The following is a 25,975-nucleotide window of genomic DNA, read 5'->3' on the forward strand; positions in this document are numbered from 1 at the left end:
TTAAAAAGCGGAAAGCGAAATTGCATCACATTCTTTACTACCACCGTGTGGCTCAAAAAGGTACTACACAAATATTTAAAAGCGCGGCCAGCTGAATTGTCGTTGGGCCACATGTGGGAAATTTAAAGCTAAACATCACAACTGGTTGAATCCATTGCGTAATGCATGAAGTATTCCAGAGGATTCACGGCTGTTTACATTATGCATGCCCGCATGGATTTCATTTGACAAATGCTTGCCAGGTGGTTAGGAGATTGTGCTGTGCAGTTTGAATAATATCATTAAGTGGAAGTTTGACTGAAGAGTAGGAAAACAATTCTACAATGTATTTTTAAAACACTCTAAAATAAATTCAGTGTTCTTTCAATTAATTCATTCGATCCATCCAAGTCAGTGTGGAGAGTGTGGCTATTAAGTCATAAAAAAAGAACCTTTAATCCACCATAAAAAAAAACAAAGGGTCCACTGTACAGTTTATTTTCAAGGAAAAGAACACCATGTGAAATGGAAACAAAGACAATTGTCACTTTGGGCTATACAGTAGACTTAAGCCATATCTTGTCATATTTCCAAATTTTGGAAAATTGTAGTGATCACAGCCATTGCTTTATTTCAGAACTGAGTGAAATGTGATTTCTGGAATGTTAATTTAAAACAGTTCATCATCTGCCTTTCATTACTGGACATTGAATTTTGTAACCCACCCTGTATGCTTGCAGGTACACACGCGCTTGGTTCATCCTGTCGGGAAAAAAAATATATATTATATTTGATCACGCTAGGATTTAACTGTTAACATTTCAAAAAGATGGTGCTACATATGCAATTTTTTAGAAACACAAACCTGTATTTGGTGCAGAGCTGAATCCCCAAAGGTCCGCAACGGTCAACGTAACTTTCCCTAAATGCTTTTCTCACCGCTCGAGCCATGCTGACCGCAGTGGTGACTACAGGGCAAGTCCTTCACATCGATGAGAACATCACACATGACATTTCGAGAACAAAATAGTTTCACACCATTGATTAAAATGTCCAATAAGTCGCTTGACTACTTACAGTCTCTCACAGCGGTGGCCCGCGGTGCCCTCGGGACAGGTGCAAGTGTTGTGAGGACTGCACGTGGCTCCGTGTCGGCATGGAGGAACGCACGGGGTGGTCACCGCTGCGCGTGAAAATGCCAAAAGGTCAAGACGTGCATCGCGTCATGGCACAAACACACACTGACCTGTTTCACAGAGATTTCCGGTGAATCCTTTGGTGCAGTGACACCTGTTGAGGCCTTGGCACACGCCGCCGTTCTTACAAGTCTTCGGACATTGCACGGGCTCTGAACGAGTACGATTAAAGTCGAAAGAAGCAACGACTTCCAGTCATGTGACATTTTCAACCTCATGTGTTGATAGCAATTGTTAGCATGTGACAATTATTTTATACAAAAGTCACATGTTGTCTGATTCCAGGACTTATTTTTCGCTGTGCTTCAAGTACAGGCTATGGGTTAGGCAGTAACATTTTCTTAACCACAGATTTTTGCACCAAATCAGAGCGAATCTTACCTATCTGACAACGAGCTCCTTGCCATCCGCCAGCACACGAGCACTTATTGACGTCCACACATCGGCCACCATTTTGACAAGCGGGTGTGCACAAGGCTAAAAAACACGCACAAACACCATTGTTGCTGAGACAAGGGGGGGCGCCTGCCAGAACTGACCATGCCGGGTTATATTGGGTTACTCACGCAAAAGGCACTGGGGACCTGTGTAGTCTGACGGACACTGGCAGGTATCAGGACCCACACAGCGACCGCCATTTGCGCAAGGCAGCTCACACACAGCTGAGAGGCGGGGTCACATACATGATTAACAGAATTCATTGGGGAAAAAAAAGGCACTTGAAACGTAACGGCAGAATTTGTGAGGTTAGAAAAAGTACCTGTGTGGCAGCCTTCTCCAGTCCAGCCAGGAGGGCATAAACATTTGTTCCAGCGCATGCACGTACCTCCATGCGCACAAGGTGGGGAGCACATGGCTGAAATGCACATGGAACAAATTGGGAACATTGTTAAAAAGAAATGCTTTTTGACTTTGGCACCCAAAATTGGGCTATGCCAGTGCTTCTCAAATAGTGGTAAAAATAAGCCCGTTCATTGATATAGGGCCTAATAATGTGGTGCGACTAAATCAAATACGGCATACAACAGTTTTATTATTAAAATAACCAATTTTACATATTTTTGTTTACCTCATCTAATGATAGTTTTTGTAAAAAAAATTTTTTTTTAAATTCATTAATTTAAAAAAATCCAAAATGGCCCGTGCGCTCCAAACCTTGCTCACCCCTTCGTACAGAGTACAACACATCAGTACAGAAAAGAACCTGAGCAGCCAAGGCCAGGATAGCCCGGAGGACAGTCGCAGCTGTTGGGTGCCACACACACTCCGTAGTTCTGACAGGGGGGGTCACACACAGCTGGAATATGAGCAGAGCAGATGCCTTGTGTCATGCCAACATGAAAACTGTCCTGCACTGGACTTGCAGAGACGACGTTTGACTCACGCCGGCACTTGGTGGGGTCGTCGGTTTGCACTTGATAGCCCGCCCTGCAGCTACAGTTGAAGGCGCCGGGGTGATTCTCACACAACTGCTCGCAGCCCCCGTTCGTGAAGTCTCTGCACTCGTCCACATCTCATGACGGAAGATAAAAGGCATTCCAAGACGAATATAAAAGTATTGCTTTGGCGCCATCTTGTGGCATCTATTGGAAATTTGAAATCTTTTAAGGATGTGGGGTAGCGACAATTGCGTATTTTTGCGATTCGCGACAGGGCTCGGTCCTTATCCCAGAAAATAGCGTGGGAACACTGTAAAAAAAAAAAAAAAAAAAAAAAAGCTCTGTCCGGATGACGCTGACGAGTGCTTGCTTCCCCATGTCATATCCGTTACCACTGTGCATCTGATCCTTCATTTGAGATAATTTCCAGTTGCATTCAAATAGGCTGATGTAACACAGCTGCCCATAAAACCATTTCTAAGTCCCATGCTATAGACCAGGCGTGGGCAAACTACGGCCCGGGGGCCACATGCGGCCCGTTAGACATTTTAACCCGGTCCGCCAAACTTGAAAAAAATTAAATGTCTTTAAAATGATGTCATTTTTAGGCTCCTATATCCGTCATGTTTACACCATGTACCCCGTTAGGTCATACCCTCGCAGCTTCTCAGGTCCTCGCTCAGTTTCCAGCCAGCGCGGCAGCCGCACTGAACATGGCCCTCGGCCCTTCTGATGCAGACGTGTTGGCAACCGCCGTTTCTCAGTTTACAAGATGTAACATCTGTGCGAATGAAAAGGACACAAGAGGAGAGTGTTTTGTAAATATGGAAAGAAATATCGGTAAGATGTTTGCAAAGGCTACTGGCTTTTAGTTCGCCATTCAAAGCATACACATTTTACCGTACGTTGCTGTGGATGCCGGACAATTGTTAACTTGGATGAAATATAATATAATAAGACATGATGTCCAGAAACATACTGCTGCAGGAGAGGTTGTCTGTGTCCAGCAGCAGAGGAGGCGGGCAGTGGCAGTTGTGTCCCCCTGGCGAATTGGTGCACGTGTGCGAGCAGCCGCCATTCTCAAGTTTACATTCGTCAATGTCTAAGCACGCACACACACACACAGAAAATAAAAAGTAATTTGAAACAAACTTTTCTCTCTCTATGCAACACATTTTTGTTATCACTGAACCACAAAATTGTGCTCTCGGAACATGCACACGTGGCGACTGAGTCATTTAGCGATGCTCATCCGTGTTTAAATGCTTGAAAATGAGTAGGTGGACCGCGGAGAAAAGTGAATGAGTGTCGGACGGTCATCTGACCCACGCAGGTGTGGCCGTCGATGTGGAGCTGGTAGCCGGGCCTGCACGAGCACTGGAAGGATCCCGGAGTGTTGACACAAAGCTGCGCGCAGCTTCCGTTCAGGGACAAACACTCGTTCACGTCTAGAGACGCAGAGACATGTTATTCGCACCGCAAAATATACGCCAATCACATTTTAAACCAGGAGTAGGCAAACTTTTTGATTGGCGGGGCACAATGATGTTCGAAAATTTGACATAGGGGCCAAACCAGGAGCAGATGGGTGGAATGTTTTGGTAACCTCACCTCATCGGAGAAAAAAAATACATTTAATTTGAAATAAAAGTGAACAAAAGCATTACAACAAAATATATGTATTTGAAAAACCACAGTATTTAGAAAATAAAAAACATTAACAAGTTTAATTTTTTTCAAGTTTGGCGGGCCAGATTAAAACGTTTAACTGGCCGCATGTGGCCCCCGGACCATAGTTTGCCCACACCTGGCGGTTATTAAGCTTCACAGCAAGGCCCCTACCCCCTGTAAATAGTTTCCTGTATTGGGTCAGTTATTTGATGGGTTCACCTGCGCATTTGTGTCCATCTTGGTTCAGTTGGTAGCCGGAGGCGCACACGCAGCTGTAGCCACCTGCTTCATTTGTACAGTTGTGGTCACATTGTCCGTTTTTCACAGCACACTCGTCGATGTCTGCCAACAAAATACATTTGTGAAGCATTAAATGCTGTTGTCACGTCACACCGTACGCTGTCCAGAACATTATTTGTTTGAAGAAGCGTTGGATTATCCAATACACTGGCATACTGTGGGGTTTAAATGGTGGAGAAAAAAAATAGAATTTGAGTTCTTTTAAGATCTCTCCAGCCAGGTTGGCCCATTTTTCACTAACAAGCCCTAAAAATGAAATTAATTAACATTTTCGCTTTTATCTATTCATTTTGGAGAAATTAGGAAATAATTGACGACTTGAAAAACGCCTACTTTTAATGAGGAATATGGCCACGCCCCCCCATGCCCGCCTGCTGTCAGCCGCCGTGTGCTTCCTGAGTATTCACCCGACTTTAGCTTAGCTAAATGTCCGAAATAAACCAGCCGGGGTTCGTGTGCGTATTCTTGCTCTTGTCCGCTTCAGCCTGTGATGAGCTTTTCTTTTTATTGTCAATCCAGCCCACCACTCACCAAAACAAGAATGTCCATCTCCGTTGAAACCTTGGTAGCACTGGCAGAAGTAAGAGCCAATGATGTTGCCGCAGCGAGCGTTGACGTCACAGCCGTGAGTGCCCGACGCGCACTCGTTTGCATCTGAAAAGAACGCCGCACACATCTCACTCACGTAAGAACACCATCAACAGGAAGTTGCGTTCCTAACACAGAGATGTAAGCGATAATTGACTTACCTTGGCAGTGTGTGCCGTTTCCCCGGTAACCTGGTGGGCACACACACTTGTAGCTGCCCAGTGTGTTCTCACAAACGCCGCGGCCGTCACACAGCGTGGGACTCGCCGTGCATTCGTCCACATCTAGGACCAAGATGAGTGGCAGGGAAGAAAGACGAATGCATTCGGTGTTAACAAACTCCACAGAGGTCAAAATCATTCGTGTGATTTAAAAGGCGGCTGTGTATTGTCAGAAGGATGTTTCCAAGTCAGACTTGACGACAGAGTTATTAGTAGTACAAGCACATTTTCTACCTTGACACGCGGTGAAGTTTGGACACAACGCACCTGTCAAGAGAATCAGGAGGATGTTCGTTGGCATAAGCCGCATCACATCTCACTAATCCAGAGACGTTGAAGCTCAGCGCAAAACCAAAACTCACCGACACAAGCAGGGGCCTCAGCTCGGAAGCCAGGTCGGCACCGGCACACAAAGCTGCCGGGTGTGTTCAAGCACACGTTTCCCAGCTCGCGGCGGCACAGCTCGTCGAAGCTGCACTCGTCCACATCTGAAAGGAAATTAAGATCAGAGACGACAAACGAGCAAGTTATCCGCCAGAGAGTTAAAATATATTATGTCAGCAGCGGCCGCATGACGATATCAAAAATAACGATAAACGATGAAGCAAGTTCCAGAGCAACAGGTGGTTTGAGGACCCCTGAGACCAATAAGTTGCTTTTATTGGACTTTGACCAGTCACGTGCATCATCATCCAATGGGTGAACACTTTAGCTTTTTGTACCACATAAAAATATTTATTTCATTAACTAATAAAAATGTCATCTCTTTAGGAACACGTTAAATATCGCAATAATAATGACATTCAACACCAGTAGCGCATGTTTTTTCAATATTGTGCGGTCCGACTATGATCGAAGCAAAAATGGGCTTCGTTTTCATCTTCGTCAATTAATATCATACATGAGTTTTTCGGAGATTAATTTTCAATGCATTTATTTTGGTCAAATTGTCATTTGAGAGTTGTAGTTTGCTTATTACAACATTAACTTTAAACAATAATTATTCCCCATTTTTTATTTATTCCATTCAACAAGTGTTACATATATTAAAAAAAAAACCATTAAAACTAATACTAAAACTAAAAATAAAAATAAAAAAATAAACCAAAACAAAACATTTTCTCATAAAATGTAAATAATTAATTAAAACTAATTAAAACTATCGCAACTGAATTAAAAAAAAGTCAAAACCAAATAAAAAAATAACAATAATGAAAAATTCCAAACTATTTAAACCCAGCAGATAAATTGATCAGCAGGTAGAAAGTTTCGAATAAATTGGAATGATGTTTAAAAAAAAAAGTGTGTGTGTGTGTGTTTTCATGCAATACTCAACTCAACTTTTTTTTATAGAGCACCGGAAAACAACTACTGCTGCATACAAAGTGCAGTACACGGAGTACAAAGTAGTCATAATTTTTTTTTTAATCTGTCAAAGCCGTATCTTTAATTTGAGTCGTCTCATAAGACATCCCAAACAAACCAACTTGCCTTCACAATTCTGTTCATTCTGATCCATGACGTATCCCACTGGGCACGAACAACTGAAGGAGCCAAGAGTGTTCGTACACACCGCGTCGCCATTACAGGCTCGCAGTCCCGTCACAGCGGCCACAGCGCACTCGTCGACATCTGCAAAAGCAGCACAGCGAATATTTAGCAGAGCGAAACGGAGCCCAAAACCGGCTCGGTTAATTACTCATCACGCTCCAACACACACAAACATCCTCTCTGCGGACGGACCCTGGCACCCTCCTGCGCCGTTCAAGTAACCACGGTGACATCGGCACGAGTACGAGCCGGGGGTGTTGGTGCAGTTTGCGTGAGGACCGCATGGTGCGTCTTCGTCACACTCATCGATGTCTGCAGATGAGAGGGATGAAAATGTACATGGTCAATTTCAGTTTTATGCTACTTAAATTGTCCTATTGTATTTGTTAAACTTTTTGGGGACCGTGGGGGATGTTTGAACGTCATTCATCTTTGAATTATGTTATAACGTGTCAATCTGAAAAAAAAAAAAAATTGGACGATTTTAAAAGCCGATTAATCGGCCGGGGCCGAGTTCTAACTTGTTCGGCATTGAACATAAACGTCAGATCTACACACGAAGATGGATAATATGACAATATTCACAGGCATATATTCTTCATCCTCTGAAAAGAGCAACCAAGACACATGTAGCTTATGTAGAAACTCGTCACAATGTACTGTTTATCCGTATCGCTGTTGTGTACTCCCACTGGTGGCCAACGTGCACCCACCGGAAGGAGCGTCACAATTGTCATTGATTTTAACCCAAAAAATTGGCTAAAACTGTGGAATTCTGCATGTTTTGTTATAAAAGTACACTATTTCAGACAGCAAATTTTCACCAAAAATAAAAAAAATATATAAATATAATTTTTTTTGTTTTAACTCATTCACTGCCATTGACGGGTATAGACGCCAAAAAAGTGCATTAATTTTCCTTGTGCTGGTAGTGAATGAATTTACAATACATTAATACTTATTATATTTAAAAAGAAAGTATTTTGCAGTCATATTGTCACGATACCTTGGCACCCTGCTGCTCCCTCATGACTGAAGCCAAGTGGGCAAGTGCAGATGTCTCCGGTTTGCAGCATGTCCGGTGGGCAGCCACAATCCGAGCTGCCCTCATGCATAACTTGGTTGCCAGGACACTGACGAGAAGGCCTGGGCAACTGCTGGGCAGCGGAAGCGGGTGCAGTAGTTGGCGATTGGCTGAGCCAGGTTGTGGACACTTGGCTGAGAACGGTAGAGTTGATGGAAGTGGCTAAAGCGAAAGAACAAGTGTTAAGAGGCACGTTATGATGAAAAATGAAAAGAGTTGTTTTTTTTTCAAATCACCCATGGTTGGTGTGTGACTCGGTGCGGGTTTGCTGAGATTTCCGATGAGATTTTCAATCTTGGAGAGGAGATAGTTTGGTTAGGGCTGGAAATACTGTAACTTCATCTCTATGTTCTGTAGTTGAGTCACTCGCCTGGTCCTTGACGAGGTCTGGCTCCGTGCTTTTTAGGACTTCATTTTCATCTCCCTCTGTGCTGTTCTGTGATTCGGTCGCTGAGGCGGCCAGCAGGAAGGCTGACAGGAGGATGCAGAGGTGAGGCATGGCTTGATGAAGAGGAGCGGGGGACGCCTAATGAGAAGACCAAAGAATTTGTGTATGATATGGCTTAAATATTTACGGTAATACAGATTATTGCTTGCGTTTAAAAACAAAAAAAAACTTGAAAAATAATCACATTAAATCAAATGCATTTTTGAGGTGGGGAACATTTTAATTTTTTTTTTTTTTTTAAATCATTCACCCCTCAGAGTAAGAATAATCAGCAACATTTTAGACCGCAAATGAACTTCACACCATACATCCAATTTTTTTCCCCAAGATTCTTCTTCTTCAGTTTGCAGTCTTTGGCTCAAAACTGCAGAATGGCTTTAATCGGGTGGTCAAGACGAAGGGGGAGGACATGACCCAAACGGCGGGTGCGACGCTGTGCAGCCAAACTACTTTGAGGATAGCGTGGCGATAGCCATTGAGAAAAATAAAATGGTCTTAAAAAAAGAGGGGAGGTGGGGGGGGCTCATTCAAAGTGAACATGTGCAGACAGGCAGAACACAAAAGTGAAGTGCACCCTGTTATTAAGTTGAAGTTGACGCGAACCCCCCTTCCTCCTTCTTCCTCGGAACAAAAAGGACAGCTACATAAAAGACACACACAATATTGTGAAATATATAAAATATTACACCGAACGATTGAACAAGTATTTGGAGTAAGGACCCGCGGCGAAGAATCTCAAAATTAATCAAAACTATTCACTTTGACTCCGCCCCCCCCTCCTCCTCCTCGTTAACAACATTAACGTGATTCAAAAATCATAAACGGTAATAAACTCACCCGGTGAACGCGTTGAAAAGGACAGACGTGATGGTTGCGAGATGTCAAGACGTTGTCTCGTGTGGACCCGCGACGGAACATTTGCTACTCGTCAACTTCTCCGGAGCTTCTTGAGGGGAGGGAGCACATGTGGCCCCGCGACGAACCCTGACACGGGAGGAGGGGCCTGGTGGTTGTGGTGGTTCTGGTAGGACGTCGTCGTAAAACAAAGGTAGAGTCAACGGGTCGGAACCAATTCAAAGCGAAGGTCACGCCGAGGTATGCCTCAAAGTTAGTTTAATGCGTATAAAAAAGGCCAAGTGGGGGCAGCAAGTGACTCCTCACTAGAAGGATGTGCAGTTACCGCCGTTTTTACTGTTTTCGATTTGGTTGTTTTGAATTTAATGTGCTTTCCTGGAATGATGACGTCACGACTGCGTTAGTATACGTTCGTGACAGACGACAGAAAATTACAACAAATTCGGGTTTCTGTTCGTGTCCAGCGTAAAAGAGATGAAATCCATCAAAAAACGACACAGTGGACACTCTCAAAAGTTGTGAACGATCGAAAGATTAGTATAAGTAACCCCAAAATTTGCGCAATTTCACGATTACAAAAAGGGGGAAATGTTCCCCTTAAAAAAAAAAAAGGTAAATCAGTATTATAATAATTTTACCGTAAAGCACCCAAAAAGTTGCGAAGGTTTAACTAACACTACTTAAAGGCATAAAGAAAGAAAAAAAAGCAGTGAGGGCAAACAGGTAAAAAATAAATAATGAAAATAAGGTTACCGTAAATTGTCCAAAACCTGCGCAGGTCAGAATTCGTACATTAAAAAAATCTCTAGCGCACACAGATGCGCATGCACAAACAAACTAACACACTTACTGTTCTTTTTTTTATTTGTTTTATATTTTCAAAGAGTTCCATACAAATATGTACTGCACCATTTTCTTCTTGTGTTCCAGAAACAAAAAAAAAATCAATTTCAAAAGCTTGTTCTCAACTTACTTGAAACAACATTTAGGAGCTGCCAAATCTGATGTAATATTATGAAAAAAGGTGAAGAAAGCGGCGGTGAAATTGCTTTTTTCACAAGCCTCTCAAAAAGTCCATTGCGAGCACACGTAAAGACGCGTATAAATACTGTACACGGGAAATACATCACAAGCTCATACATTCATGTTAAGGCCTGACTCCACATTTTTGGAATGAAACGACAAAGATCACCCAAGGTGCCGTAGGGGACCATTTGGACCTTATTTCATTCTTAATATAACACAAATGACTTAATACTCGGACAAATTATGCAACACAAAACACAGTACGATAATATTTATGTTGGCATGTAGCAGTACGACTGAACACACACGGGCAGAAAGGGAATGTCGGCAATTCTCGGCCCACGAATAGTGAAAATTTGCGCTCATTAAAATACATTGGGGGGGATTTAAGGTAGGAAAATGAAAAATGAAATGAAATTAAAATTAAATTAACTATTTGAAAGCATTTGATAATCAATTGATGGCTTTAGTCTTAAGATTGTGTTTTTTTTTATCCAACTAAACTAATATTCAGTTTGACCAATGAGGTGTCCAAGTACGATGCGCGTCAAGCGCAACGTTTAAGTGTGTGTGCGCGCTCGGTGGCACGTCTAGAAAGGCGTGTCCATCATGCTGCCCTTTGGCGCTGGCGACACCATGCCACAGCTCCTCTCCTGCCACCTGAGCCACTGTGTGTGCACCTCTTTTTGCACCTGTAACACACACACACACACACACACACACAATTTTTTTATTCCCATGAGAGCGTGATGTTTCAATAAAATACCAGCCTCGGACGTTGGATAAATATCAAACACCTCACATGTTCTCTCAAAGGTCGTAGGTTAATGTTCCTGATTATTAGTATTCAAGATAGGTGAGGATTATTTCCGTCTCCAAGGGGCCGTGCCTGTAATAGAATTTGTACTCCCGCAGGTGAGTTACGATCCGCTGTGTCGGCAGAATTAAATGCAGGCTTTGTCGCTCCCCAAGTCTGCCGGGCGCCAACCTCATTTAAGTTGCGCGAGCGCAATAACCTGCCGCCCCTCCTGGCTTTACCACTCGCTGCAGGTCATCTCAGATCACAGATTGGTGTGATTTGTGTGTGGCGTGCATTCACTCACCTCTTGATTTAGAAAGCAGTAGAGGATTGCTACGAGCAAGCCCTGAAAGAAAAGCCAGTTTTCAATGCCATTCATCGTAGAAAAACCTTCAAATTGACTTTCCGACTGCACGTAAACAAATAGTTGGCTCACTGCAATGCGTGTGAAATTACGCGACAGTGTAACATTTTCATCTGACTGTTTCTGAAAATGTCGGTGAGAGAGTCACCATAGTAAAATATGGAACAATATAGTCACATTCTACAGTCACGTTTGAAAAAAAAAAGGTATAAATATGAAAGATAGTAATCGAAGCACATAATACGCATGTTAACTCATTCAGTACCTGCCAAGTAAAAAAAATATATTTTTGACGTCTTTAGCCGTCAATGGCAGTAAATGATTTAATGTCCATAATGTCCACGTAATGTCATTAGAATAGAGCATAGCTTTCCGATTTGATCGAAACACGCCTTCAAAATGTAAATGACCATTTAACAAACAAAGAACATCTGTTCGATCTGATGATGCACTATTTGCCACATCGTCCCACTTCCTCGCCTCATTAGCGGACAGGAAGGCGCAAAGAACTTAATTACCTTGAGAGCCGCCAATCGAGCAACTTGTGCTTACAAATGAAAACACCCCTGCATTTAGCTTCAAGAGCAATCTCCGGCCACACTAACTAATAAATTCATACATTATTCATTCATTTTCCTCTCGGGAGGTGAATTTTACACAAGAGTAATTCATTGAATTGGAATCTGCTAATCTCGTTGCACACTTGAGTACAATGACAATAAAGGGATTTCTATTCTATTAATGAACATTGCACTTAAAACGCAGTCTGTCACCAACCAGATGTTTCAGGAGGGTTTGTTTCCTGCAACAGGTTTTTATTTTTGAAACCAAATGAGTCGCTTAAAGTGGTGTTAATTAGACTTTGACCGATTAATCGGTCTTCCAATTTAATCGGCCGATATTAGCTCTTCGGCAAAAATCTCCAGATAGTTTTTGCCAATTTGTTTGTTTTTTTTTTTTTACACATTAACCCATTACAAAATATGACAATGAGAATGACATTCAAACGTTCCATACTCCATTCCAAATCAGCCCAAAAAAAAATAATCGGTCAGGCCCTACGTGGACCGATTTTGAGTATACCTCTTCATTCTGATCGGCAAAAGCCTGATTTTCAGCGGTCTGACTGATGACCGATGTGATTTTCTTGTATTGTGGGGTGTGTTCAGAGTGATTTTTTTTTCTCACTGATTTGCTTGCAAAAAAATCGTGGATGGGTGTTTTATTTTTCATTACAGTGGTTAGATGTAAGGAGGGGAAAAAATCACTTAAGAAATGGTCGCTGTCCTGTGAAAAACATGCATGTCCAATTTAGTCATTTTTGAAAACTTTCAAGTTAACAGGATATCTAACGTGGAAACCCTATTAATGGAGGAAAAAAAAAATTAAAAAAGGTTTTTCACAGGACCTCTGAGAAAAAAAATTGGGAAAGTGGCATACAAGCAGTAGCAACTACCTGGAAGGATCCGACGCAGAGCTCAACGCAGAGGCGCAGGTTTACGTTAAAGTAGTCAGGCAGGAAATTGAAGAAAATGTAGTGGGTGCCAAACAAAGGGATGAGTAGCAGGGTGGACTTGGTCAACCGTCTGGTGGCACAAACAAATGCAAAGCAGAATGAAAAGAGATAAACAATATAACAATACTCCCCCGGAACATTTTCTTTATCCTCAGCACCAAAATAACTAACACGTACTGCAGCTTACTGCATCACAGTAGTTGTGAAAGTCTTCTTTGTTTGCGTCTTCATGACTCTATTATACTGCCCCCGGTGGCCAAGTCTCATATTTTACGGACTATAAGGCGCACATGCATATAAGCCGCAGCAACTATAAGAAAAAATTTTAAAAAGCGGTACCAGGCTATAAACAGCCGTTTTCTTTGTTGAAAAAAAAAGAGTTGTTTACTGAATGTACAGAACAATTTTGTAGTGTGAATGCACATAAAGGTACATAAACAGATTTTTAAAACAGTGCCTTTTCACATCAACAACTTTGCTAATTAAAACAGAACAGAACCAAGAGAAAAAAAATCTAGATTTATTTAACATATTTTCTGAACTATAGAGCGCCCCTAGTGGTGAAAGAAAAATTCACCGAAAAGCCGCACCACTGTATCAGCCGCATGGTTCAAAATCATGGAAAAAAGTAGCGGCTTATAGTCTGGAAATAAAGTATAGAAAAAAACGCTTCCTCGTCCTGCTTTGGTAAATTTCCATAGCAGGAACGCCATCTGCCTATGACACGTATAACTCTGAGTATGCTTATGATGGTAATAGAACAAGAGTACAGAAATGTATTTGTGTGTGGTCAACTTAGCCACCAACAAACAACTCAGCTTCGCATAGATGCATGTTTGTTTGTTTTTTCTTTCTTTCATCACGTACACAATGCGCCCAAACATTTTCGGCTAATCTGCCGGCTCATTCCAATTAGGTATTCCTACTAAGCCTCTCGTGAAGCGGCGAACGAGCCAAAGAATTCATCACGGCCCAGGGTGTGACGCATCAAGCGTTTTGCACCCAATTTGCATGGCTTCAATCGGAATGAAAATCATGGCAGGTTTTCTGAATGGCTAGATTGAAGCGCTGCCAAATTGAGATGCGCCGCCAGCCCAACGAAGCTCGACAAAAGGAATTCTTCCCTTGGAAGCAACGTGCATTGCCCAATAACTGCATAACTATTTATTTAGCTCGGTACTTATTTTGTGCTCTTTTATTACCATGCATGCGTGTACAGGTATCGTTCCGTCAACACATTTGTATTTCGCAATGTTTCTGTAAAATGATGTCATTCTGGATGAGTGCACCTCCATTTCCAGTGAGCACTGAAGCCGAACGGCAAAAGACAAAGCGCGAAAGGAATCACCTGTAATGCGAGGAGTTATTGAATTGGATCAGACGAGGGCTCAGCTTCTGGATCAGAATTCTGACGATGTTGATGAAGAGTATGAAATTGACCTGAAAGAAGGAAGAGGAAGAGGAGGTGGCCTTTACAGCAACAATATGTGCAGCGGAGCATATAACGGAATGGACGGACGCCTCTGGCGGGTCGATTCTGGCGCGCACAAAAGACGCTTCATTAAAATTTGCCGGTGAGGAAGGTGTCTCGACAAAGACGACGGTAAACAAGTCATCTGCATGACAATCTGGGAAGTGCGTCGTGCAAAATGAGCAATGGCCTAGAGTGCAGGTGCGAAACAATGAGCAATATTTACCACAATGGACAACACAATCGGACCCTTGATGATCCACCAATAGAGGGAGTCCTCGTTGATGTCCCAGCATCTGCACGGAGGGAAATGGGGGAGACCTTTACAGACGTGACCTTTACACCGCGGTTGTCAAACGCATTTTTGTCATGGCCCATTTTGCAGTTACGCTTTCCCTTGGAAGGCCATTATGACTGTGAAACCGTATAAATGTTTAATCAGCTCCTCATATTATTACATATACAGTACATAACAAATTGATGGATAACTCATTTTAAAATCATAAGTCAAGGATAATAATTGGTTTAATTGTACAAGTTATGTAATAACATGTGTTATTACATTTTGTATTATTTATTTATAATAATATTACATATTACATGTTATTACATACATACATATTATATAAATATGTAATAACGTATGAACACGCTTGCAGTGTCTTAATATTATTATTTAATACAATTAGGTCCAGATTTTAACATTGACATGCTTGATTTGCTTTCGCGGGCCACATAAAATGATGTGCCGGGCCAGAACTCGCCCCTTGGCTGCGAGTTTGACACCTGTGCTTTTGACAATGTGACAGACAGAACCTCAAAACTGCTGGGTTAAAAGTAAGGCTAAGTGGGGGAAATAGCTAACCCAACGCTGGGTTCAAAGGGGACTGATCCAATGCTTAAACCCTCCCCAAGTCCAATTTCAATCCAATCCGCTGGGTTTAAATAATGAACCCAACCTTGTGCTCAAATCATCCACAACTGCTCAGACAACCCACCATTTTTTTTTTTTTAGTGTAGTGCAGCAATCGGGTTACAGATGACGCACTTATTTAAAAGGTCAATAAAATCTCCCTAACGCACTCAGATTTAAATTTCGTCATAATTAGATTGTAAGAATATGCCTGACATTAAAAAGGAGACGATACAAACTCTGTGTCTTCAAAATACACCCGGGATCCAATCCACAGTATGATGAAGAAGACAGGAACCCCTGTAGAGTAAAAAAAAAAAAAAAAAAAAAAAAACTTGGTGAGACTGTCTATAGCAACAAAACAATTTGACACACACTCATATTTTATTTTTTTTTTAACAGCTCAAATCGTGCTATTATTGATCCCTTGTGTCCCAAAAAAAAAAAATCAATGGTACTTTTAGGATGATGTCTTGCCCGTTGGGACATTCACTGGACGGAGGAAAGAAAGCCCTCTTTTATCCAACATAATTGCGCTCATTTTAAGACCAATATGAGATTTTCACCTTCTTTGACGCCCTTTAAATTCACACAGCGAGAGCCCTTCATGTCTTATCTGGGCCTAATCCTAAAAAAATCGTGAAAATGCTCCCTTCTCCTCCCGTCTCGCTGCGCCGGCCTCCATTGGAAGTAATCTCCTCTCCTGATCACGTTGAGGCGAAACGAAATCTCAACTCTTCCATGTGTTTTTATCTCGGCCAGGCCTCGCGTCTTATTTTTAAACTGGACACGAGCGTTTGTCGTGGAGGAGACATATTATGCATTTTTGTCACGATTTCAAATAGTTTCCCGATGATATTCTCTCTCTCTCTCCCTCTCTCTCTGTCTCTGTGTGTCTCTCTCTCTCTCTCTCTTGATTAAAATAAACAGAAAAATAAATATGTCAAATTAGTACTTTTACTTAGCCACTGTCTTTTGATTCAAGAACAAGCTTCCGCGTTTCTACTTAAATGAATCGCAGCGTCTCACCCCATCCCAGCAGGCTGAACCCCCACAGACACCGGCGCCGGTGGTACAAGGAGGAGAGCAGCAGGGAAGTGAGGTAGAGCGCCTCCACCAGGAGCCAGAAGAAATTGGCCATGACGCAATAGTGACAAAAGACCACGGCGGCCTTGCAGGCAAACTGGCACGAGCAGAGGGAGGAAGAGCAGAAAAAGGTGAGCGGTGAGTTTGTTTCGAAGGTGATGAACCTCCTGTCTTACGGTGGAGAGGGTGCAGTGGTTGGTGTCGTCGCTGGAGAACAGAGTGGCGTCCTTGATAAACACCGCCGCGGCTTTCAGGATGAACGTGAGGAAGAGTTGGATGTGGATGAAGTTCCTGGCGCAACGGAGCCTCCTGGTGAAGGGGGGGAAAATAAAGTTACATTTCGACTTTATTATTGTTTTAGAGGATTTAAATGTTGAGTATCCAATCACAAAACGCGTTCATCACCTTCAACGTAAGGCCAGCAAGAAGGCCTTACTGTCATCAACTTGTGATCTGATTGGCTATTGCAACTGTCTATCAACGGTAAAAGCCCCAACACTCACACAGAACAGTCGCCCGAATGATTGGATCGGAAGACCTCGGACAAATAGCGCATGCGACTGATATTATGAAATCTGCCTGGCAACAGGAGCTAGCTTAATTCTGATTGGATAAAAACTCTAACCTAAAAATTCAACACTCGGATATAATATGACATCAATGTGAAGAATAAGATCAAGATTTTTTTTTTTATTATGTTAGGCCAGCAGAGAAGGCCTTGCAGGCCTTGACGGCCCACCACTGTATTTTTGTGAGCTAAAAATAAGAGATCAAGACACACACATACACACAGTTTGAAATCATCAAAGAAAAAGCGCTGATGGTGACACTGAGCCTACCTAAAGCACAGCAGGATGAGCACGGCAGCAGACAGCACCAGCAGGGAGACGCTGTAGCCGATGGTGTAGATCAGTTTCACTGTGGCAAAGTACGTCTGCTCTGTCTGTACACACAAGAAGAACCTTCTTCATTTCAGGGAAGATTACACCACACGCTTGTGGCATGACGCTGAAAAATCCGTTTGCATCTTTTAATTTAGACGTGCTGTCGAAAGGCAGCGTGATGAATTCAGGTGAAAAAGCTCCTTAATTGGTGTAAAAATCAGACGTCGTAACGACTCGGACATCAGGTGGGCTTTTACTACCTTGACAAAATGCACTTGCGTGGCACCTAAAGTAGTTTGCTGATAATTATCTCTCACTTATTTTTTTTTTTCTTTTTAATTATTATCGCGCTCTCTCTTTGAGAATGCAAGATAATTTCAGCTATTATCGGACGGATGACAAGCGACTCACTTACTGCTTTGCTCGAGTATTTCCATTAGGCTCATTAATGTCTCGTGAATGACTCCGCTTTTTTACACGAGTGTTTTCCAACGTTTATTGAGCCAAGGCACTTATTTCACATGAGAAAATCCACGCAGCACACCACCAAATAAAAATGTCGGCATATGCTGCATAGTCTACAAAGTATGAATGGCAACAGGTGGATATAAACATTAATCTTCTGCCATCTAGTGGACGTCAACTTAATTGTTCTATCTGTAATTATACAAGTGCTTCTCAAATAGAGGGGCGGGGACCCCCTGGGGGGATGCGGTGCGATGCTGGGGGAACATGCTTTTGTTCCCCGCTGTACTACAATAGCGTGCAATTGCACATCCACTCCACTAGTTGGCAGTGGCGCTCTCCTTGCCCATTGTGTGCAGCGAGTATTAACTCTACGGTGTCGGTTTGTTTTGCAACGGAAATGCGATTATTTATAGTTGCGGCGGCTAGTACAAAGCAAAGTTTGTGATTGCACCGTAATGATTTACAGAATATTTAAATGAGATTATAATTTGCTGCTGCAGCACACCGGCTGATATCGCGCAACGCACGAAAACTTCCGCGGCGCAGTGAATGTGAGTCAGTGTTTCGAGAAACCTCCGGGATGTCATCATCCACACTGCAGGCGATGTGGTACGGCGGGAAGGGTCTGGACCAACTTCCATCCGTGCAATTTCGGCTCACTTGACCTTATGAAAAAGAGGAGAAGATTAATTAGAGTCGCTCTCACTCAGGGATAATCATTTAAAAAAAAAAAAAAGAGAGAGAGTCAAGCTGGCAAAGCTGCTTCATGGCCAATCTATTGATTCATTTCTTTTATCCTGACGAAATTGGACCGTGGCATTCAATTGCAAACATCATTTCTGGGCATGAATGGCTTTAAAGAATGGGTTTTACTCCCAAAATAGTAAAGATGTCAGGGGAAAAAATGTGTTCCTCTTGGGGACATTTCAATCATCATGTTAAATTTATGAACAAAAATGGAATGGAAAATGCGTATTTGCCTCAAATATTCAAATCGGAGGTTCAGGCCCTCATGTGTGGAGTTGGAATATTTTCCTAGTGTTTGTTTTTTTTATGTTATCTCGCTCAGATGTCTCTCGGGAGGATCTGCCGACTTTCTCTGGAGGTGGTATTTTCTAAAAAGTGGGTTTCTATAATCATCCGGAAAGCATTTTTCCAAACCAGGTCAAATGTTCTTTTTTTTTTTTTTTTATTTAAATTTGAATTCTGCATACAACTCGAATATGTACCGTCAATATGTTGGTTCCCCAAAAAGTTGTATTTTGCCGGTGGATTAAAATGCTCTCCATTTTGAGGCATCGGCATCCTTACGTGAAATTGGTTTCATACGTCGATCATTTTCATGTTATCGATCCTAATGACTGAGCTGCTGCTTTGTGATTACAGCGCTAATAAGCAAACGAGATGCAAATTGGCACCATGAATATAATTAGCGCCGTCCCGCTGAGCATCAAGCGACGATCAAGTGATATAAACGCCTTACCTTGGCCGCCTCGTGCGACACAACATCACATTGTTCAGTCATTGAGAGCTGACTTTTAAAGACACTTTCAGAACGCTGACTTTTCGAAAACACCGCTAAACCTCCCAGAGCGGGCATTCATCTACATGAGTCGTTCCTTCTTTATAAAGAACGACCCACATGAATAAATGAATAGACGAGTATTCTTAACAACCCTGTGAATGTTGCCGCTCTGGATCAACGCACACCACGACTTTATTCGAAGAGCTATTCAAGCCAAAAAGTCACCTGTGCTGTTTCGGAAGAGGGAAAACACGGCAGGACAAGCGTTGTGAACCGTTTCCCCGACCGCAGCGTGAGGCCAGCACACCACGGCGTCCCAGAATGCTTGACAACCTGGGGAAGCAAAGGGGAAAAAAATAAAGCATGATGGGAACATTATTAATAGACTATACTTAGAAGAGAAAAATCTTAAATGTTTAGTATTGATATTAAATTCTATGAAGATAGCTTGAACGAATATTGTTAAAAATGGAGGTTTTCTGGAAAAAAAAAAAAAATTTTTTTTAAAAAAATGCTGGGTTAGTGCACTTAATACACGCATGACGTTTGTAGTTTGAAAAGAGCAAACACACCTTGTGCACTCGTGTTTCCCTGCTCGCTGATAGAACGCAGGCAGCGGAGCTCGTCTTTCTCCAGCTGGAAGATAAACTCGCATTCAGGGTGCAGGCTTGTTAGCGCCTAGAGACATCACAAAGGAGATCAACGGCATTTCAGGCAAGGGCGACAGACATGCCAATATTTTTCAGCACGGTACACGCAAGAAAAAAAAAAAAATGCCGGGTTGCTCTCCAAACCCACTCGCTCGGTCGCTGTGGATTTTGAGCAGATTGGGTTACTTTTACCCAAGGTTGGGTTGATTATTTTGACCAAGCTGATTGGGTTGATGATTGAATTTGGGAGGGTTGAAAAACTGAATATGGTCGCCAATTTATATTATAAAATTTATATATATATATATATATATATATATATTCTTTTTTTTTTTGCAGCCTTAATGTAACCTAATCCACCTAATTTGGGTTACTTTTTAGCAAGTGTTTTAAAGAGTGTATTCGCCAAACTTTGATTTGAATCAAAATTAATCTTTTTTTTTTTCATTCTGGAAAGAGAAGACTTGACAAGACATGCTTAGTGGGAATTGAATTCTTACCACAGTAACTTGGGACCTGCCCTAAGCTAGAGGGTAAAGACTTCAGACTTATTTATGACATTCGCATATGCGACATACTCACATTCTCTTAATTCATTAAGTGTTTGTCAAGATTGTTTTGGCTTTCAGCAAGTTTGCACTCCATCAAAGTCAAATCCACCGGAGACCCCGTCTGGCACTGATCACACCAGCGCTGTGCCAAATAACTACTCACCATCATTTTTATGCACTATTTGATTACAGCAGGACATTTGTCTCGCAGTATGACAAATAAGAAAAGCTTGTTAGTGAGCCAAGGAGAAGATGGATGATTAACATATTTAACATTTGTATTGATATTTATTAGTGGGGTTGATGCAAATAAAACAAGTACCTAATCTAATTAATTAGAGGCTTTGTATATAATCAATCATAATTCATGCAGTATTACGTGCCATTTGCAACATATAAAATCATTAAAACATGTTCATGTGATTTAATATATATATTAATAATAATAAACTCATTAGGCACAAAACACATCAGAGTCAATTTTTTTGTCAAAAATACTGTATGACTTGAAGTCATCATTTTAACATTTTTTATATTATATTTATTATATTGTAATGCTTAATGTTGAGTGAGTGACAGACAGAGAGGGGGTGGGTGGGCGACGCCCTCATTGGCACACTGGGCAGTGTTTAAGTAAATAACGGACTCTTTTGCATTTTTTTCTTTCAAGAAATGGATTAGTAAATTAGTCTGTCACAGAAAATAAATATTTTTATTCATTCATTAATTTATTTATTTTTATGTACTTTATTGAACATGCTAAAATATTAAATATTATCAATAACATTAGATAATAATAATAATAATAATAATAATAATAAATCCAACATTTGTTGTTGTGGCAGAATACATGTTCCCCAAAAACAACCCCCACCCTATTTTCCTTGGAAATTACTTTTCTACACCGAGGAGACAGTGAATCATTAGAACAGAAAGAGGAAAGAGATGCGATTGGCCGGCAACCCGTTCAGGGTGTACGCCACCTACTGCCCGGAGAATTTGCACCAGCACGCCCGCGAGCCTCGTGAGGAGAAGCGGCTCAGATGATAGATGGATGGAGATGATTTAAAAGGTGCACTATGGAGAGCACAAATATGAATAATTGAATAATTTTCCACAGAAGAAAGTATTGGGGGAAAAAAAAAAAAAGTGTACTTTTTTTTTCAAGCCCAGGTCAACATTTTCTTTTTAGAGTACTCAGAATTGCAAGGCACACTCAGGACGGCAGTATGTGCATGTGGGTGGGTTTGAAAAGTAGAGAGAGGAAAAGAAAAAAAAACACAAAAGTAGAGGAAAGGAGAAAAAGGGAAGCCCTTTAGGCAATCAGGGTGATTTTCCATTTTCGAGAAATAGTGGAAAATTTGGAAATTATTTGCATTCGGTTTTCATCAGAGCGGTCTGTTTTGCTTTAAAAGACACATCGGCCTCGGTAAAGCATTTTTCTTATGCCCTGAATAAACAGTTTTAGTTAAATTCAGTTTTTCCAGATTTACTGACACGCAATTTAAATAGTCCCTAAGTGATCACCTTTTTCCACAAAGTGTTTCGAAAATGTTCGAAGCGTTTCATATATTTCCCATGGCACGTTCTTCTCCAATTGTTTAGCGCGTAGTGACGAGATGACGAGAAAAACAAAAGAAAACGCACAACAGGGAAGATTAAAGAGGTACCAACAATCCTCTTGGCGCGAGGCAGCAGGGAAAATGAACTGGGCCAAACAGGCGAGCGGCGTGCGGCAACACTTCCGTTTCCATCTGCGAGGAAAAAGTAACCTGAGCAAATTGCTGCTTCTAATGTCATGCTAACGATTTAATGAGGGCCGTTAGCTTGAGCTATGATGCACAATTATGCTCTGTTTTTCTTCAAAGTCACAGAAAACATGAGTGGGAAAAACAGTAGAGGGAACTGACTGCCATGGTACCGAGTAGACTTTTTTTTATTTTTTTTAGATTTTTGTCCTCATATTAGTAATTATATTTCAGATTTGTTTTTAATTTTTGTCCTCATATTAGTAATTATATTTATGATTTTTTTTTAATCTTTTGTCCTCATATTAGTATTTATATTTATGATTTTTTTTAAATTTTTGTCCTCATATTAGTAATTATATTTCAGATTTTTTTTTAATTTTTGTCCTCATAATAGTATTTATATTTCAGATATTTGGGGGGATTTTGTACTCATATTAGTATTCATATTTCAGATTTTTTTTAGATTCATGTCCTCATATTAGGATTCCTATTCCTGATTTCTTTTTATAATTTTGTACTCATATTAGTATTTAGATTTAACATTTTTTTAGATTTTTGTACTACATTAGTATTTAGATTTCAGATTTTTTAATAGATATTAGTATTTATATTTCTGATTTATTTATTATTTTTTTACTTTTACACATTACATTCAAAAACGCATGTTTGCTTTGACAGTGTGTATACATTTTTCTGGACTCTTGAATATATTAAAAAAAAAAAAAGAAGATGAGATGGAGGACGAAATGTGAATAAACAACTGTATAAATGTAAGAATTCTCACCATGATGAGTATGCCAACAACATCAGGTGAGTTCTTGAGTATGTGCATAAAAAAAGAAATGGCAAATGGAAATATTTTAGTGTGTTTGCTGTCAAACCTTATACCCCGTTGATAAATGGATGGTTTTAATTAAGGCTGTACCCTGCCATTGGCTGGTGACCAGTCCGAGGTGTGACCAAAGGCAGCTGGAAAAAAAACTCCAGCTCATTTTTGACCACGATAAGGACAAGCGCTTACAGAAAACAGACGGATGTGGTTGAATGGTTTTCAGATGTCAAAAGAGAAAAAAGAAATTACCATTTTCAGTCTGAAATTAACATCTAAATGATGTTTTCCAGCACCGGAAGCAGAACATACTGTTGGATGAGATGATTGATGCATAAACTGTAAAAAAAAAAAAAAAAGGGTGAGTGTGAAAAGGTGGCATAAATCCTGAGCAGATATGTGGATTAATTAGTGGGTGACTCGTGGGTTATCCGATTGTAACCCCTGATAGAGACAGACAGATAACATCTTTTGTGCACAGTGGGGAGAGAGTGGTGTGTGAGCTCTCAGGAAAGTTATACGGCAAACACCTCTCAAATGCACAACACACACACGTACTGAATGACCTTTGGTATAATTACGCGACACAAAATTAGCTTAGGGTCAATGTACCTGCTGAGCTGGGCGTGAGAGCAATTGCGCACTGCGATCACCCGCAGGGAACACGGTGATGCAGGTGCGCACCATACAGAAAAAAAAAAAAAGAAGACATTTCTACTGTCATTCTTTCATTTCAACCCCACTTCAATCGACAAACGGGACACCACACCTTACCCACTTCCCGTACAGTCCACTCACACTCGCCACTGAAGATATTCTGCAAGCGACAGGCGGACTGTTTCATTCAGGGTGTAGTTTACAAGCCCCTTCAAAGATTGTTTTTTGCATGCTTCAGAGGTCAGGTGAATTTTTGTTGTGTTTTGTGAAATGAATTGTTGATGAGTGAACAATGTGGGAGCGTATTTATGGACATTGTATTGCTTCAAATGAGCTGTGTGCTAAAATATAACTAACAAACTGGGGCTGACTTTATTCATCTCACAAATTTTCAGAGGCGCCCACAAAAAAAAAAATTGTGCAAAATATTGCTCATTTTTCAAATCAAACTGAATTATAATCGTCAGTCTGTCTCTCTCTCTCCCTCCCTCTCCCTCTCTTTCGCTATCTCTCAATGAAACTCAAAAAGTTTTAAAATGAATAATTCTCAAGGCACAGCCAAACAGGTGATTGTCATTCAGTCTATTTGGGCGTCTTATGGGCAAATTTTCAATCCAAACGAATGAGCGAAAACGACTGTCCATTTTTCCGCAGTGGCTGTTCTTTCCGTGTTTGTTTTGGTCTGAGTGCACTTATGTGAGTGTTTTGCAGATGATTCTGATTCTCCACAGCTCTGTGCAGTGAATGGGAATAGATTGAAGTGCAACATTGTGACGAGCGCCCGCCCCGTCGGCATTCTCGCCGCGGCGACGTTGATCACCGCGCTGATCGATTGTCCGCGTCTCTGAATTCTATTTGGTTACGGAAATAAGCGGAAGTGGTCTCGGAGTGGTGGGAGCTACCTAATAACAGCTGCGGATTTAAAGACGTGAGCGTCAGAGCGTGTGCGCTTGCATGCAAGTATGAGGATGCGTCTTGTGGCTGGCTGTGCACTTCATTTGCCCCAAGCAAATTGAGCATACTAGAAAGTAAATGGCAAACACAACAAAATAGTGTTTGCTCTCTCTGTGTGTCTCTCCGGTTTGCAGTCAGGTTCATTAAGAATAGAAGTGACAGAGTCATATGCTTCACTTACATGGAGGACTATGAAAAAGATCAGTAATCATGAGCATTGGACAACATTTGCTGAATTGAAATCTCTTCAGTGGGATGGGAGAGTCCCTCACAAAATGCTCTGAACTCTTCTTCCCCAATAATGAAATATACGATTGCAACGATGAGAACCTGACTGTGCAGAACTGATTTCTTGAGAAAAGTCCAAAGGGGAGTAAAATGTGTGTTTTTTTTTCAAACCATACAGTTTATATGCAGTATTAATTCAACAACTCAACGGAATAATCTGTCGCTCATAACCTTTTCCTGCATCCTTTTTTGTGAATATTCATGTGCACGTTTCAAAACACATTATTATTCAGCTCACCAATAAAGTGAAAATGACCTGTCAGACGGCATTTCACTTTCATTCGTTTTAAAAGCACTTAAATGAGTGCCAAGTCAATAAATAGAGAAATTACAAACGAAAGGAAAAGCAACTAAATTTGGATTAGCGTTCCAGTAAATCAATCGCACATAATCCCAATGTTCCCGCTAGACACATTTAAAGAAAAAGAAGTTTAGAATGTACTCACGGCAGGAGCCAAGCACAGGGTGAGGAAAGCCCCCCTGGAGCATATCCGCTGCATGTTGCCGTCCACCCGGCGTGGAGCCAGAGGAGAGTGGAGCCCACGCTGGGAGCAGCTTGGGGATGCAGAGCCCCCCTCTCTCTCTCTCTTGCTCTCTCTCTCCAGATTAATATTAGCTCCATCTGTCAATTTCACAGAAATGGGAAATGTAGACTTCCAGGGTGTGCTTTCAGAATAAAATCATTTATCATCAATCAGGAAATGAATTTGCTCACCAAATAAAAACGGCCGCACAATCACCTGTGCGTAGGGAAACAAAATGATATACTTACCAGGCACTTCATTCCGTAAACCTGCGCAATCAAGAGTTATAGGATCATGAATTCCAAGCACACGAAGGATTAGTGTAGCAATTTTGCTCATGATAGTGGAAGCCGTTACATTTAGGCACAGATACAAACGCAAAAGTCAAAGAGAGAAAAACATCAAGGAAAAAAAAAATCAAAACCACACAACGTATGTGTTTTCAAC

General features: G+C 41.3%; 2 protein-coding genes across 7 annotated transcripts; both read right to left on the bottom strand.

Moving 5' to 3' along the window:
- Positions 1-461: 461 nt before the first annotated feature.
- Positions 462-9,395, bottom strand: LOC148324805 (uncharacterized). The gene is made up of 23 exons (XM_088313356.1): positions 9,255-9,395; positions 8,340-8,495; positions 8,206-8,263; positions 7,892-8,131; positions 7,078-7,197; positions 6,826-6,966; positions 5,697-5,822; positions 5,569-5,601; positions 5,275-5,397; positions 5,057-5,179; positions 4,445-4,567; positions 3,880-4,002; positions 3,534-3,656; positions 3,210-3,335; positions 2,560-2,688; positions 2,380-2,472; positions 1,936-2,031; positions 1,742-1,837; positions 1,557-1,652; positions 1,226-1,327; positions 1,057-1,162; positions 845-961; positions 462-741 (listed from the first exon to the last, which is right to left on the bottom strand). Exons 1-23 carry the CDS (start codon positions 9,333-9,335, stop codon positions 663-665), a joined length of 2,610 nt encoding a protein of 869 aa, XP_088169482.1. The 5' UTR covers positions 9,336-9,395; the 3' UTR covers positions 462-662.
- A 742-nt stretch (positions 9,396-10,137) lies between these two features.
- ghrhrl (growth hormone releasing hormone receptor, like) lies at positions 10,138-25,901 on the bottom strand. 6 transcript variants are annotated; one of them, XM_088312917.1, is made up of 16 exons: positions 25,451-25,901; positions 23,358-23,444; positions 23,202-23,245; positions 22,196-22,279; positions 19,897-20,002; positions 19,550-19,657; positions 18,373-18,464; positions 17,287-17,390; positions 16,624-16,756; positions 16,391-16,544; positions 15,601-15,661; positions 14,675-14,744; positions 14,326-14,417; positions 12,918-13,047; positions 11,402-11,443; positions 10,138-10,990 (listed from the first exon to the last, which is right to left on the bottom strand). In XM_088312917.1, exons 4-16 carry the CDS (start codon positions 22,277-22,279, stop codon positions 10,889-10,891), a joined length of 1,278 nt encoding a protein of 425 aa, XP_088169043.1. In that variant the 5' UTR covers positions 23,202-23,245; positions 23,358-23,444; positions 25,451-25,901; the 3' UTR covers positions 10,138-10,888. The 6 variants fall into 6 exon arrangements, with proteins under 6 accessions (XP_088169043.1, XP_088169040.1, XP_088169041.1 ...); XM_088312914.1 differs by lacking the exons at positions 23,202-23,245; positions 23,358-23,444; XM_088312915.1 differs by lacking the exon at positions 22,196-22,279 and having other exon boundaries at positions 23,158-23,444.
- Between the last annotated feature and the right edge of the window lie 74 nt (positions 25,902-25,975).

The sequence above is a fragment of the Idiotropiscis lumnitzeri genome, chromosome 13, assembly GCF_059441095.1.
Source record: "Idiotropiscis lumnitzeri isolate Australia: NSW breed Sydney's pygmy pipehorse chromosome 13, RoL_Ilum_1.0, whole genome shotgun sequence".
Classification (NCBI taxonomy): Eukaryota; Metazoa; Chordata; class Actinopteri; order Syngnathiformes; family Syngnathidae; genus Idiotropiscis; species Idiotropiscis lumnitzeri.

Coding starts and splice junctions, on each gene's coding strand:
- LOC148324805 (XM_088313356.1), bottom strand. CDS start 9,335: ATGTTCCGTCGCGGGTCCACACGAGACAACGTCTTGACATCTCGCAAC. Junction 5,602..5,696: donor TGAGGCCCCTGCTTGTGTCG/GTGAGTTTTGGT, acceptor TTCTCTTGACAG/GTGCGTTGTGTCCAAACTTC. Junction 1,163..1,225: donor CGGAAATCTCTGTGAAACAG/GTCAGTGTGTGT, acceptor TTTCACGCGCAG/CGGTGACCACCCCGTGCGTT.
- ghrhrl (XM_088312914.1), bottom strand. CDS start 25,504: ATGCAGCGGATATGCTCCAGGGGGGCTTTCCTCACCCTGTGCTTGGCT. Junction 20,003..22,195: donor TCGCGCCAAGAGGATTGTTG/GTACCTCTTTAA, acceptor TGATGTCTCTAG/GCGCTAACAAGCCTGCACCC. Junction 14,745..15,600: donor GTGTATTTTGAAGACACAGA/GTTTGTATCGTC, acceptor CCCTCCGTGCAG/ATGCTGGGACATCAACGAGG.